General features: G+C 37.6%; 1 protein-coding gene across 1 annotated transcript in view; it reads right to left on the bottom strand.

The window, feature by feature from the left end:
- tmem179ba (transmembrane protein 179Ba) overlaps positions 1-11191 on the bottom strand; it is a 13478-nt gene extending 2287 nt beyond the window's left edge. Inside the window, 4 exon segments of the mRNA NM_001020489.3 lie at positions 1405-1483; positions 1621-1758; positions 3263-3453; positions 11048-11191. Coding sequence (NP_001018325.1) covers positions 1405-1483; positions 1621-1758; positions 3263-3453; positions 11048-11143 — 504 coding nt within the window. The 5' untranslated portion in view covers positions 11144-11191.
- Between the last annotated feature and the right edge of the window lie 5890 nt (positions 11192-17081).

Raw genomic sequence — 17081 nt, forward strand, 5'->3', positions numbered from 1 at the left:
GCCAGACGTGACGTTTGGAGAAAACCAGGCACCGCTCATCACCAGTCTAATACCATCCCTACAGTGAAGGATGGTGGTGGCAGCATCATGCTGTGGGAATGTTTTACAGCAGCAGGAACTGGAAGACTAGTCAGTATAGAGGGAAAGATGAATGCAGCAATGTACAGAGACATCCTGCATGAAAACCTGCTTTAGAGTGCTCTTGACCTCAGACTGGGGTGACGATTCATCTTCCAGCAGGAGAATATCCCAAAGCACACCGTCAAAATATCAATGGATTGGCTTAACAACAACTCGGTGAATGTCCTTGAGTGGACCAGCCAGAACCCAGACCTAAATCCTATTAAACATCTCTGGACAGATCTGAAAGTGGCTGTACACTGTCGCTTCCAGTCCAACCTGATAGAGCTTGAGAGGTACTGCAAAGAGGAATGGGCAAAATTTCCAAAGACAGCTGTGCCAAGCTTGTGGCATCATATTCAAAAAGACTTGAGGCTGTAATTACTGCCAAAGGTGCATCAACAAAGTATTGAGCAAAGGCTGTGAATACTGATGTACATGTGATTTTTCAGTTTTCTTATTTTTAATACATTTGCAACAATTTAAAAAACTGTTTTTTCCACACTGTCATTATGCAGTATTGTGTGTAGAATTTTGAGGAAATAAATGAATTTAATCTATTTTGGAATAAGACTGTAACATAAAAAAATGTGGAAAAAGTGAAGCGCTATAAATACTTTATGGATGCACTGTAATGCTCGGATTATAAAAGTGTGGGAACTGTATCAAATAGAACATAAAATATGCATTACGACTTCAAAAAACAATTATCCTAAAAAGATGGTCTTCTTTTATGCCTTTAATTCTTCAATAATGAGCCATACTGAACTCTGTGAAGTATCTGTAAACAATGACACTTTTTTTCAGCGTTTTCTTCACTTTGTCTTTTTTAAAATCATTATTATTATTATTAATTTTTATTATTATAAATTTGTATTATTATTCTTTTCTTTTATATGTTTTTTGTTCTGTACATGTATTTACAACCATTTTAGTAGCTAGAAATTAATGGTCTAACATGCAAAAAAAAAAATAAAAATTTACACTATTGTACTCCATGCAATGTTGTAATCTCTGATAAAAATAAGTAAAATAAAAAGTCACTTTAAGCTGAATACTAATGTCTTGAATAATATCTAGTATAATATCTGATACTTTCATCATGACAAAAATAAAATAAATCAGTTATTAGAAATGAGTTATTAAATCTATTATGTTTAGAAATGTTCCTCTCAGTTTAACAGAAATTGGGTAAAAAAATAATTTGCAAACTAAAAATGAGCTAAAAGTAACTGTAATGCTTGATGAGTTTGTGTGTTTACGATCGAGCAGGTTTATATTCACCTCTGCACTGTGTAGTCTGGTGTAGAACTGGCTCGCGTTTATAGGACTCCTCCAAGACTTATTTTGTGCTTCCTCACACCTGCAAAAAGCACAAAGCGATGTATTTTTACCAACCCATTAGTCTGACAAGACATTTACGGTGGTCACGATGGCCAGTATAGCATCTGCCGGCAGTAACCAACAGCTATTAGAGAGATCCGTCTCTTGTTCATTCACCTGGTTATATTGCTGACTGTATGAAGCAGAGAGTCACACAGTCTATCTCTGCCGATCTTCAGGATGCATCCCGTCACCAGGAGGAAGAAGAGGAAAACTCCAGACAATCCAAGGGTCACATTCATCCACAGTTTCTCTCTAATGGCAGACAGACACAACGTAACGGTGTTTGCATTACATTTAACGAAAAATACTGTTGCTTTAATACATTTTTGATCATAACTATACCTTACGAATTAATGGTCTTAAATAAAATTAACATAAACCTTTTCACCTGTATTTATTATCAAATGTTTTCAAATGCTTTTAAGTTTTCAGCAGTCATTGTTTTAGTCTTTAGGGGCACAGGATCTGTCAGAAAAATGTGCTGCTTTCATATTTTTTGTGGTAACTAGAGCTGCCAGATTTTGGAAAAATCTAGCATTGCGATATTTTGTTATTCTGCGATATACACTCACTGGCCACTTTATTAGGTACACCTGTACAGCTGCTTGTTAACACAAATTTCAGCAACTCTATGCATTTAGGCATGTAGACACGGTCAACATGATGTAGTGCAGTTCAAACCGAGCATCAGAATGAGAAAAAAACGTGATTTAAGTGACTTTGAACATGGCATGGTTGTTGTTAACAGACAGGCTGATCTAAGCTCCGGTTTACCCCACAGTCCAAAGACAAGCACTATAGGTGAATTGAATGAACTAAACTGGCCGTACTGTGTAGGTGTATGAATGAGTGTCTGTGGATGTTTCCCAGTACTGGGTTGACACTGGAAGGGCATCCGCTGTGTAAAACATAAGCTGGATAAGTTCGCAGTTCATTCAGCTGTGGCGACCTCTGATGAGTAAAAGGATTAAGCCGAAGGAAAATGAATAAACGAAATTGGCGGTATTGTATGAGTGTGCGTGAGAGTGTATGGGTGTTTCCCAGTAATGGGTTGCAGCAGAAAGGGCATCCGCTACCTAAAACATATGCCGGAATAGTTAGAGGTGGTGACCCCTGGTAAACAAGGGACTAAGCCAAAGGAAAATGAATTAATGAACAACATTGTTTGTGATCACCAACTCAACTGATACTCTAGTATGATGATGATGATGTATTTTTATTTAATGCCATCTCCGCAACAAAGGCTATTTTTATGGCAAAACTAATAATAAAAACAAAATAATGTATGAATTAGATAAGATTTGTGACACTGTTGTAATAAAAAAGATCAAAATCTGCTTTATCATTAATGTAAAATTAATAGATTTGAGTAATTTCTCATTAAAAATGTTAACAAGCTGTCATTTCTAATGACTGATGCAGTACAGAAATTTGTCTCAAAAATTTGTTAGGTTTTTTGACACAGACATTTTTGTCTTTGTTGGACCTTTTGTGTAAAGCTTTATTAATGCACTGACAATGGTTAAATACTGCTAATTTACATACATGTCATTATTTTTAGATCTTACAGCCCACAAAGTCTTGTAACTAAACATTAACAACATCTTTGTAAGACATCATTTTCGTTCCTCACCCAAATATTCACACATCAGCACGACAAAACAGGAAACAGAAATGGAGGTACTGTCAGATAACCTCTGATCTCGTTCTTGAAATGAACCCACCGGCGCGTGACTGACCGTGTTTATGGACATACCTCTTTATTTCTCCATCAACAAATGCGATGTAGATCCAGTAGAGAGTGAGTGAGAAGCAGAAAACGGCCACACAGACGGAGATGGCGGACACAAAGTAGCAGAGGGAGAGAGAGCTGAACGAAAGCACATCGATGGTTGAGGAGTTCAGACGTACTGAACCATACAGCATACACTTCCCATCAAAACTGCCCTGTTAGAGAGGCGGGGAACAAGAGAAATGTGTTGCTTTCAAAAATGTTTCTTGATACAACCACAGTAAATCATTTGTTTTCAAAGTCGTGACATCCAATTGGTGATGAACATACAAAATTACATTTCAGACACGCTTTTGTATTCATTAAATGTCATTTCATTTAAATCATTTCAAATAATTTTATCATTCCAAATAACTTATAAAAATAAATGGTCAAAATATAAGTGAAATAATTTCCCATATCAAGGTTTATAGATTGAGCAATTCCAGCGTTATGGATGTGACATTTGCAGTCAAAACTCAAAACATAAATTTACATAGAAAGTCGATGTTAACATTATATTGATAAATACAGAGTTATGGGATGAAAAAATATCAATCTGTTAAGGAAAATAAACTTGCGTTATAGATTTGACAAAAAAGTATGCGAGTTTACAGTAAACAACATACCTTGTAGAAGTTCTGTGAATTAAACAGCACAACCAAAAAGAAACAATGCTAATCAAAAGGAGAATATTTGGCTCTTTAAAGAACAAACATGATTGATTTTATTTTATTTTATTTGACATTTTTGCATTTATGAGGAAAAAGTTTCGTTATAGATGTGTCAGATGAGAAACTGCCACTTGTGTGATTTTGGTAAATCAAATATAATAGTTTGAATAGTATGATTAGTTAGAATAGTTTCGTTAGAATAGTTTGATTGGAATGATTTTGTAGTGCATCTGCATAAAATATCCAAAAATACTCTAAAAAACGCAAATAATTAAAGCACGGATGAAAACAACAGAACAAAGATAAAAAAGTAAATAAACAGAGATGGATGTTTTTCAGTGGAATCAAAAAAAAAGTGAGGTACAGAAATTAAATGATCAAATCTAAAGTAACCCTGTATAGTCTTCTTTTTATAAACACAGAAATATTTGTAAAAGCGTCTAATTTCTTGTGCTTAAATGATTTAAATTTGCTTTAAATCATACAGTCACAACACATACAATCAGAAATCTTTCACACTATTAGATTATGGCTAAAATTCACAATGACTCCACAAATCACGTACACAGAAATGTTCCAACTTGACATTAGGCATGGGCCAGTATAAGATTCTGACAGTATGATAATCTTGGATAAATATATCAGGTTTCACTGTATTATGATTTTGAAAGATTTAAAGTATTTTGGAGCAGTAAACATGTCAGGCTAAATAATAAAAATAAATCACTGACTTCTGCTGTCTACATTAGTTTCAATAACACTGATTTCTTTTTACTAAAAAAAAAAAAGAAAGGAAAAAAAAGGTAATAAAAAAATCTTACACATACCTTAGGAACTGTTTTACAGAAAATTTGGGTGGTTTTAAAACCTTGACTTTTTTCAAACCGCGGTCTACTGTGATGAATACAGTTATTGTCCCATGTACTTGACATTCTAGATCTTGCGATGTGACTATTGCAGATGAGCACATTGCGATATTGATCCTGAAGCAATATATTGTGAAGCCCTAATATAAAATATGCCATTTTAAAATATGCCATACACTACTGGTCACAGGTTTGGGGTCAGTAGGATTTTTAAATGTTTTAAAAATTCACCAAAGATGCATTTATTTGATCAAAATTACAGTACAAATTGTTATCACACAATAAAATAACTTAAAATTTTATTAAAAATTATTTTATAATTTAATTTAATTATTTATTGTAAATATGTAAATGATGCATTTTCAGCTTTATCACTCCAGTCTTCAGGGTCACATGATCCTTCAGAAATCACTCTAATATTTATTATCATTATTTTTATTCTTATCATCATCATCATCATCATCATTACTATTATTATTATAATTATGGTGGCTTGAAAAGCCAACATACTGTTATCTCACTTAAACTTATTATTATTCTGCTTCTTCTTCTTCTTTCTTCTGAGACTAATTTTAAAGTCTATCTCCTCCTAACCCTTTCAAGCTTCATACCTCAAACTTTCGTCAAACCTTCAAACTGGTCTGACTCGGGTTGCTATATCTTTTCCGACTGATCCGACTTTCGGTTTTCCGAAAAACGACCCGGAAAATTCCCAAAATTCCCATTGACTTAACATTGGGTCAAACTTTGTCACCTCATAACTCTGCATCAGATTGTCCTACAGGCTTCTAACTGGGCTCATTTAACTCAGTCTAGCCAGCAGCCAATAACTGATGACCTTTAAACTTACTAGCCACTCCCTAGCAACCACTTTTGGCACCCTAGCAACTGTCCCATAGACTTCCATTGTAAAAGACTGCCATTGACTTAACATTGAGTCAACCTTTATGAGCTCATAACTCTGCATCAGACTGTCCTACAGACTACAGTCAGGCCTCATTCAACTCAGTCTAGTCAGTAGCCAATCACTGATGGCCTTTAGACTTACTAGCCACTCCCTAGCAACCACTTATGGCACCCTAGCAACTGTCCCGTAGACTTCCATTCAAAAGACTCTCATTGACTTAACATGGGATCAAACTTTGTGAGCTCATAACTCTGCATCAGACTGTCATAGAGACTAATGGCTGAGCTCATTTAACTGAGTCTAGCCAGCAGCCAATCACTGATGGCCTTTTAACTTTCTAGCCACACCCCTAACTACCACATACTGCACCCTAGCAACTGTCCTATAGAATGTAATTAGCTGTGCTATCAAATGCTTATAATTCTAACATGCTAATGACATGCCAATCATGCTAGCAACATGCTACTCATATGCTAATCATGCTAATGACATGCTAACTCATACTGGAAACATGCTAATGACATGCTAATTTGTACTAGAATCATGCTAGTAACATGCTAATTCATACTAGACTCATGTTAATAACTGGCCTACATGCATATCTTTGCATAGCAGTGTCCTATTGACTTGGGGGATGGCTCATTTGACTCAGACAACCAATGAGCATCTCAATATGATAATAAAGCTCACAAGCCACGCCCCCAAATTGATTCCATAGACTTCCATTAAAATAGGCCAAGATGCATATCTTTGCATAGCAGTGTCATAGAGACATGGGGGTTGGTTCATTCGACTAAGACAACCAACCACATTCAAGTTCACTCTGTAACCTCGCCCATAGCAACAAAACAGAGTACCCTAGCAACCATTCATCAACAGCTATATCTCAGCATCAGAACATCGTAGAGACTTGGAGATTGGCTCGTTTGACTCATGCTAGCAAACGGAACTTCCTATATGCTACACATGCTAGCAGTGACTAGCTACATGCTAATATTGACTAGCCAAGTACTGTAACTTGCTAGAAATGCTTACTAAGTATAAATGTTTTATCAAGCATGTATGTGAGGCTTGCCTAGTAACCAACCAGGGTACCCTAGCAACTGCCTAGCAACCACCCAAACTACCCTAGCAACCGCCTAGCAACGGCCTAGTAATGCCTTAGTAAGGGCCTAGCGACCACTAAGGACACCCTAGCAACCGCCTAGCAACGCCTTAGCAACCACTCAGAATACCTTAGCAACCACCTAGCAACACCTTAGCAACCACCTAGCAACACCTTAGCAACCACCTAGGAACCACTTAGGACACCCTAGCAACCGCCTAGCAACACCTTAGCAACCACCTAGCAACACCTTAGCAACCACCTAGCAACCACTTAGGACACCTTAGCAACCACCTAGCAACACCTTAGCAACCACCTAGCAACCACTCAGAACACCCTAGCAACTGCTTAGCAACGCCTTAGCAACCACCTAGCAACCACTCAGGACACCCTAGCAACCACCTAGCAACACCTTAGCAACCACCTAGCAACCACTCAGGACACCCTAGCAACCACCTAGCAATGCCTTAGCAACCACTCAGAATACCCTAGCAACCGCCTAGCAACACCTTAGCAACCACCTAGCAACCACTTCGGACACCCTAGCAACCGCCTAGCAACACCTTAGCAACCACCTAGGACACCCTAGCAACCGCCTAGCAACACCTTAGCAACCACCTAGCAACCACTTAGGACACCTTAGCAACCACCTAGCAACACCTTAGCAACCACCTAGCAACCACTCAGAACACCGTAGCAACACCTTAGCAACCACTTAGGACACCCTAGCAACCGCCTAGCAACACCTTAGCAACCACCTAGCAACACCTTAGCAACCACCTAGCAACCACTTAGGATACCTTAGCAACCACCTAGCAACACCTTAGCAACCACTCAGAACACCCTAGCAACCGCCTAGCAACACCTTAGCAACAACCTAGCAACCACTCAGAATACCCTAGCGACCACCTAGCAACACCTTAGTAACCACTAAGCAACTAGTCAGAACACCTTAGCAACTGCCTAGCACCACCTTAGCAACCACCTAGCAACCACTCAAAACACCCTAGCAACCGTCTAGCAACACCTTAGCAACCACCTAGCAACTAGTCAGACCACCTTAGCAACTGCCTGGCACCACCTTAGCAACCACTTAAAACACCCTAGCAACCGCCTAGTAAAATGCTAATTCATGCTAGAATCATGCTAACAACATGCTAATTCATGCTAGAATCATACTAGTAACATGCTAATTTATGCTAGATTTATGCTAACAACATGCTAATTCATGCTAGAATCATGCTAGTAACATGCTAATTCATGCTAGAATCATGCTAACATGCTAATTCATGTAAGAATCATGCTACTAACTTGCTAATTCATGCTAGAATTATCCAAGTAGCATGCTAATTCATGCTAGAATCATGCTAGTAACATGCTAGTTCATGCTAGAATCACGCTAACAACATGCTAATTCATGTTAGAAACATGCTAGTAACTTGCTAATTCATGCTAGAATCATGCTAACAACATGCTAATTCATGTAAGAATCATGCTACTAACATGCTAATTCATGCTAGTAATATGTTACCTCAAGCTAAAATCATACTAACATGCTATTTACACTTTAAAACCACTTCAAACTTTCAGATTCGGCTTTTCAAGCCACCATAAAGTTTGTCCTCAAACTTTACTATCTAGTTATTATAAATATTATTATTATTATTATTATTATTATTGTCATCAATGGTAATAGTAATACAAGCAATAATGACTGGAGTAATCATTTTATTTGAAACTTCATACAATAAGAAAGCAGTTATTCAAAATTAAAATGCAAGTATTTACCAATTCATTTTTTTTAACATTTAATAAATGCCCTCTCGATGAACAGAATAATTTTCTTTAAAAAAAAAAGCTGACACCAAACTTTTGACTGGTAGTGTATATACAGTTGAAGTCAGAAGTATTAGCCCCACTTTCATTTTTTTTTTAAATTTCCCAAATTATTTTTAACAGAGGAAGGAAATTTTCACAGTAATTCTGATAATGTTTTTTTTTATTCTAACTAAAGTCTTATTTATTTTATTTTGGCTAGAATAAAAGAAGGTTTTATTTAAAAAAAAAAAAAAAACATTTTAGGGTCAAAATGATTAGCCCCTTTATATATATTCTTTCAATAATCTACAGAACAAACCATCGTTATACAATAACTTACCTAATTACCCTAACCTGCCTAGATAACCTAATTAACCTAGTTAAGCCTATAAATGTCACTTTAAGCTGTATAGAAGTGTCCTAAAAATATATATAGTCAAATATTATTTACTATCATCATGTAAATAATAAATCAGTTATTAGAAATGAGTTATTAAAACTATTATGTTTAGAAATGTGTTAAAGTAAACAGAAATTGGGAGAAAATAATTGGGGGCAAATAATTATGACTTCAACTCTATGTATATAAATAATACATCTAAAATATTATATATAAAAGTGATCAAGGCCCCAAAGTTGAGGACTATCAAAAATAATTAAGAGAACAGAGTTATTCATTCATTCTATTCGGCTTAGTCCCTTTATTAATCTGGGGTCGCCACAACAGAATGAACCGCCAACTTATCCAGCACACGTTTAACGCAGCGGATGCCCTTCCAGCCACACACACATTCTCACACATACACTACAGACAATTTAGGAGAACATGCGAACTCCACACAAAAACAACAACGGACCCAGCCGAGGCTCAAACCAACAACCTTCTTGCTGGGAGGCGAACATGCTACCCACTGCACCACCGTGCAGCCCTAGGTCAGACTTATCAAATATAAAATTAAACAAAAACTTGTAAATTTTTGCAAAATACATTTTATTATTAATACATTTTATGTCGTTACTCTTTTATTTGTTTATTTAATAACAGTTTTATTTCATTTTATTATTTTATTATATTTTTTCATGTGGGGGTCAGAATTCAAATGATATGAACCATGGATATAATCTTATAACTCAATGTAAATTTCTGATGTTTAAGCACTAAAAACGGTCGATAAAAATATTTGAAAAATATATATATAAAATTAAACAAGCAGACTTTAGTTTGATACATACCTAAAACATATTAAAGCACTCCCACTCACTCATTTACTTTCCTACCACTTGTTCTAAACCTCTGAGTTTTGAAGAATTGAGTCTTCCTCTGAATGCTTTTTTTTATCAGGGTGGTGCAGTGGGTAGCACGATCACCTCACAGCAAGAAGGTCACTGGGTCGAGCCTCGGCTGGGTCAGTTGGCATTTGTGTGGAGTTGGCATGTTCTCCCTGGTTCGTGTGGGTTACCTCCGGGTGCTCCGGTTATGTGTGAATGCAAGATTGTATAGGTGTTTCCTAGTGGTGGATATCCAAGGGCTGTGTAAAACATATGCTGGATAAGCCTGCGGTTCATTCCGCTGTGGCGACCACTGATTAATAAAGAAACTAAGCTAAAGGAAAACCAATGAATAAAATATAAACTTTAAAAAAAATAGATTCCTAAAGGTTTGGGGAAACCTTTCCAGGTGAGTAAATGTTCACTTTTTTGGTGAATTACCCCTTTAAGGATGTGATAGGCTACTAAAAAAGTGATTTAGGGAATGTGCCACTGAGAAGAAGAAAAGATCACTCATTTTATATTCTCTTTCAGAATGAAACAATAAACAGGATGAATCCTGACTGAACATGCTTCACACACACACACACACACACACACACGCGGTCTCTCCTTTTTTCCCTCATCTGACATTAATAAGCCAATTACACTCGGGATGGGGAAAAACATAAAGAGGAAAAACTCTCAGCTGGTCACATGACAGACAGAGAAAGACAGACTGAAGAAGTAAACCTTTGTGTTTGACTTCCCCATCTGGCACTTTCAGTTTCTCCGCACTTCCGGGTTTTACTTTTAAACATATTTGAGTTTGCACTTTATGAACAATCTCTGGACACTTCAAAACGTTTATGGTCACTTTTTCCTCAGTCACATGACTATGACGGGTCTGGGGTGGGGGGCAACTCGTGAGAGTAAACGAACAGAACTATTCAGAAAGAAAACAAGTAAGTAAACTCTCTCGTTGGACAAACACTTGCTGCAGACTCTGTAAACAGCAGGCTTCAGCTAACATTATCAAAGTGGCAGCTCGCATTGTACGTTGCATCACACTTGCATTAATGGCAGAGCACCCTGTAACAGTAAGCAGAAAGATGTGAAAGTCTTCCGTATTAAATAATAAACTGCAGATACCTGTGAGATGGTGACTGAAGCGGCTGTGATGATCCCGCAGATGAAACAGCTGCCGTACAGCAGCAGCTCGAGCAACAGAGGCCGCGGCAGCGCCATAGTGTGTGTGCAGATTGCTGCAGATCTACACTGTCTTTAACCGCGCGCGCACTCACACACGCATCATCATGAGCTAAGGACAGTCATGTGACCGCGCAAAATCATGAATTGAAGCACATTCCCATAGCATCAAAATACCATTCATGATAACCACATTACCCATGCAAATCAACAGCAATTTTTTGCATTGGTTAGATCAAGAATACAAACACCTTAAACTTACAGTAATGTTCAATGTCAGTTATAAATCATAAATCAAATGCAATTATATGGAAATCTGATCTGTATGGTTATATACAGTATGAACAGGGGGGGATTTAGTGATTTGGGGGACATAAGCAACTCCAGCCATGGAGTCCTGAAATGCTACTTTAAGTAAAAAATTAAAGTCCTGTAAATCTACTTTAATTTATTTTGATCAATTTTGCAGTTTTATTTGTGACTCAATCCTCTTTTCTACGTTTACTCTTAATGTAATCTTTACATTTTAAATAATTAGATTTCTTAAAATTTATTTACAAGGACATATATTTTTTTCATAATATTATTACATACTATTACATTATTATAATAATTTTTTCTACATTAATTAATATTTAATTAAGTAATAACTTAAAGAAAACAATGTTATATATAGTTTATAGGTATAATTTATACTTCTAGTGCTCTAAGCAACCACTTACTTTGCTTATTGGTTAATTCCTGCTCTGTATATAAACAATGCACACACACACACACACACACACACACACACACACACACACACACACACACACACACACATATATATATATATATATATATATATATATATATATATATATATATATATATATATATATATATATATATATATATATATATATATATATATATAGGGATATAGCTAATATTTTCGAACATATATGTATTTGTAATCCCAATGGATGAATTAAAAAAACATATATTAAATATAGGGGCGATGCGGTGGCGCAGTGGGTAGCACGATCACCTCACAGCAAAAAGGTTGCTGGTTTGAGCTCCGGCTGGGTCAGTTGGCATTTCTGTGTGGAGTTTGCAAGTTCTCCCCATGACCGCGTGGGTTTCCTCTCTATGCTCTGGTTTCCCCCACAATCCCAAGACAAGCTATAGGTGAATTGGGTATGCTGAAAATTGACCGTAGTTTATGTTTGTGAATGAGTGTGTATGGATGTTTCCCAGTGATGGGTTGCAGCTGGAAGGGCATCCACTGCATAAAACATATGCTGGATAAGTTAGCGGTTCATTCCGCTGTGGCGACCCCAGATTGATAAAGGTACTTAGCCGAAAAGCGAATAAATGAATATTAAATATTATGTCCCATGTGACTTTTTTATATACAGTTAAAGTCAAAATTATTAGCCCTCCTCATTGTTTGCTGCTTTTTTTCTAATATTTTTCCAAGTAGTGTCCAAGGGAGAAAAGTTTCAAACAAAAATTTTATAAATAATTTATTGTGTCATGTTGACGCCCTGTGCCTGCAGGATATTATTCAGCTTGAAGTGCAATTTAAAGGCTCAACTAATTAGGTTTTTATTTGGGAAGTTAAGTTAATTAGGCCAGTCAATGGATAACTGTTTTCTTCTGTAGCTAATTGGAATAAAAAATAGTAACACTTAGCTTGTTCTAACCATTTATTACTGGCTTTTTATCTGCATATTATTAATATATTAACTGTTTATTAGCACTCATCAAGTATAATCGTATTTCACATCTCTAGTCCTAATCCTTAGTAGCTTATTTAGCTAAAAATCCTAGTTAATAGATTGATTGGAACAAATAAAGTGTGACAAAAATGTTGTAAAAAAAAAATGTTCTCCACACAGAAATGCCTGCTTCCTGCTTTGCTACTGTTCGGACGTCTTTGCCTACTGCTCCGCTCCTTGCACTCCTGCTTTTTTATTTTCTAATCTAATTTTAACTTGAGCCTATCAGCACAGTGCTCAAACGAAACAGCTTGAAGACCAACATCGAATCTACAAACTTTCTGGAGTACAACTTTACTTTTATTTAGAGGAATTATCGTCTAAACAATCCTCCCGCTACCAGCTGCTTTCATTCCTGAGACGGGAAAACACAGCTGTGAAAATGGCTCTGGATCATATTGATTTGGAATCTCACTGCTGCATCAACTGCCATAAACTTTTACAAAAGATTGCAGTTCTTGAGACAAAGTTACTTGCGATCCAACCAGAACTGTCGAATTACACAGGACCGGTTCATCGTGGAGCCTCAAAGCATTCAGCCGGTAAGCCCTATAAATCTACTCCAGCTACTGTTTTGAGAACAGAAAAACAGATTGAAACTGTTGAAAATCAGCGTGAACTATGGCATAAACAAGGTGCGAGACCAAAGGGTACTCGTGGGGTCAGATCACGAAGGTCATACGCTGCTGCATTAGCGTTCTCTACCCCAAATACAGCTCGGACTCAAATACAGCTTCAAAACAGATATGAAGTTTTGAATAATATGGGTGAAGAATCCCCAAATGCAGTTAGACAGAGATCGCATGACTCAGCAATTAACTTTGCTCTGAACAGAGGCTCAAGGCCGACTAGACAGCGGCATTCTGCTCCGATCGCAACAGAGATAAGAACATTGATTGTTGGAGACTCAATAATCAAAAATTTTAGGAGCAGAGATACCATGACATACTGCTTTCCTCATGCTACAGTTTCTGATATAAATAAAGAACTTGAGAACATATTAAGGAAACATGAGACTGCAAAACGGATTATCATCCATGTGGGGAAGAATGATATTCGGAAGGAACAGTCAGAACTGCTCAAGAGAGATTTCTGTGAGCTTTTGGAAACAGTTGAAAGATTGAAAATTCAGCCGTTCATCAGTGGACCACTCCCTGCAAGAGGGACAAATATGTTTTCAAGGCTCCTTGGTCTAAATGCATGGCTGCAGAAAACATGTAACATGAAAAGACTGAATTTCATCGACAACTTCAATCTCTTCTGGAACCAAAGACAGCTGTTTACATCAGACGGCCTTCATCCAAACAAGCTTGGTGCAAAAGTGCTGAAAGACAACATCCTCTTCTCCCTCCATCATCCATCAGCTGTGTATGCCACTGAACTGAATGACACACACACACCTAGCACATGTCCGGATGACCACAGGACTTCAAATCAGCTCCTGAGTGGACTTGTGGCTGACGCATCCTACAAGGACAGAGATAACACCACGCAGCCACAACAACCGCCGATAACGGACAAACTGCCGTCTGCGCCCTGCACACTGAGCTCAACACAGGCAGACTGTGACGCATCAGAACAGCATCAAGTCTCAGCACTCATTGATGATCCCCAGGAAAACAGCCAGGTAAACATATCTCAGCAGCCAGAAACCCCAGACCCACAGCCTCTGTCACCGGACACGTTCTCATTGTCATCTTGCTCGCCACTCTTGGATTTTTCAAAAAAGATGGAGGAACTGGTGTGTGCTGGAACTAAACTCTCACACTCCATTGCTGCTAGCCCCCAGTTAGCAACCAAAAGTCAGCAAGCCACACGCCCATCTCTAAGCCCACCTCGCCCTACACCTAGGAAAGGCCTCAGGTCTTTGCGACAGCGCCAGGTCCCAAAAAACACCTCATCTTTAGCTGGTGAACTTAAAAACTGCCATTGATGTGTGTCGGGGGCCTGCTTAGATAACAGTGAATTTATCAGATGTTTACAGAACAAGCAGGAACCCAGTGTGTCTGTAGCTTTCTCTACGCAAATATGTGTCTTACTACGTGACAGAAAACCAAAGACTCTTTCAGACCGTTTAGCAAATCATTCAAATCTGGTGTCTATTAAATGTATATCTGAGACTTCTGTAGTGAAAACGACTAAAACTGTTAAGTTAGCGCTTTTAAACATCAGATCGCTCAACAATAAGTCTCTTTTAGTCAATGATTTTATCAACACAAATTGCCTTGATTTTATGCTTTTAAATGAAACTTGGCTTTATGACAGTTGTAGCGCAGCAGTTCTGAATGAAGCAGCTCCTTTAAACTTTGACTTTTTGAGTGTTTGCAGAGTTAATAGGAGAGGTGGAGGCATCGCTGCCCTGTTTAAGGATGTGTATGAATGTAAACAAGTGTCATTTGGCGACTATTTGTCCTTTGAATATCTGGGTATAGCACTAAAAGGTGCTCCACGCATCTTACTGATCATTATCTACAGACCTCCAAAATATTCTCCAGCTTTTATTGAGGATTTTACAGAGCTGTTATCAATAGTAACATCTGAATATGATTATTTTAGTATTGCTGGGGATTTTAATATTCACATTGATAATCCAGAAATCAATGCTGTAAAAGAACTGATGACTGTTTTTAACACTTTTGATCTGACTCAGCATGTTCAAGGACCCACACACAATCGTGGACACACTCTTGATCTACTTATAACTAAGGGTTTACACATTTCATCGACTGTTGTTAAGGATGTGGCACTATCTGATCATTTCTGTATCTTCTTTGATATATTGATCACTCCAGCTATTAAAGACAGATCTGTCTCTGTCAAAAAGAGATGCATAAATGAGAACACTAGTGAGCAGTTTATGAAGGCCATATCGCTAGCACCAAGTATATCTGCAGATTCTGTTGATTCTCTCCTTAATTTGTTCAATTCTACAATTGAGAATGTCATAAATGACATCGCTCCTGTTAAAGTTAGGAAGAGAACTGGCAAAGAGAGAGTCCCTTGGAGAAACTCAAGAGCAGTCCAAATGAAGAAAAGACAATGCAGGAAAGCTGAGCGTATGTGGAGAAAGACGAAACTAGTAGTCCATTATAATATCTATAAAGACAGTCTTCAGGCTTTTAATGTGGAACTAAAAACTGCTAGACAGACTTTCTTTTCAAACCTTATAAACAACAATGTAAATAATGCTTGCACACTCTTTGCAACAGTAGAGAGGCTCACAAACCCCCCCAGTCGGATTCCCAGTGAGCTCCTCTCTGAAAGTAAATGTAATGAATTTGCTAATTTCTTTACTGATAAGATCAATAATATCAGAAAGGCAATCAGCTCATCCAATCAGTCAAGTTGTGTCGATATCAAACTAGCTCAACCACAACTTGAGAAGTCAGACATTATGTCTGATTTCATGGCAATTAACGGCAAAATCTTAGAAGAGATGGTGCAAATTATAAAAACATCAACCTGCAGTCTTGACACGCTCCCCACATCATTCTTCAAAACGGTGTCTACCTGTTTAGAAATGGATCTTCTAAAAGTGGTAAATGCTTCACTTCTCTCAGGGATTTTTCCAACCTTACTTAAAACTGCAGTTGTTAAACCCCTCTTGAAGAAGAGCAACCTGGATAACACCCTATTGAGCAATTACAGACCAATCTCAAATCTCCCTTTCATTGGCAAAATCATTGAAAAAGTTGTTTTCAACCAGGTTAACAAGTTCTTAAACTTCAAGGGGTGTTTAGACAATTTTCAATCTGGTTTCAGAGCACATCACAGTACAGAGAGCGCTCTTATAAAGATAATCAATGATATACGCCTAAATACAGATTCAGGTAAAATAACAGTGCTGGTATTGTTGGATCTCAGTGCTGCATTTGACACTGTCGATCACAGCATACTTCTGGATAGGCTGGAAAACTGGGTTGGGCTGTCTGGGACAGTCCTCAAATGGTTCAGATCTTACCTTGAAGGGAGAGGTTACTATGTTAGTATAGGTGACCATAGGTCAAGGTGGACACCCATGACGTGTGGAGTCCCACAAGGCTCGATTCTGGCACCTCTCCTGTTCAACCTTTACATGCTCCCCCTGAGCCAAAAAATGAGAAAGAACCAAATCTCCTACCACAGCTATGCTGATGACACTCAGATCTACCTAGCCTTACTGCCTAATGACTACAGCCCCATTGACACCCTCTGCCAATGCATTGATGAAATTA

This window comes from Danio rerio, chromosome 7 (genome assembly GCF_052040795.2).
Source record: "Danio rerio strain M-AB ecotype USA chromosome 7, GRCz13ab, whole genome shotgun sequence".
In the NCBI taxonomy this organism is placed as follows: Eukaryota; Metazoa; Chordata; class Actinopteri; order Cypriniformes; family Danionidae; genus Danio; species Danio rerio.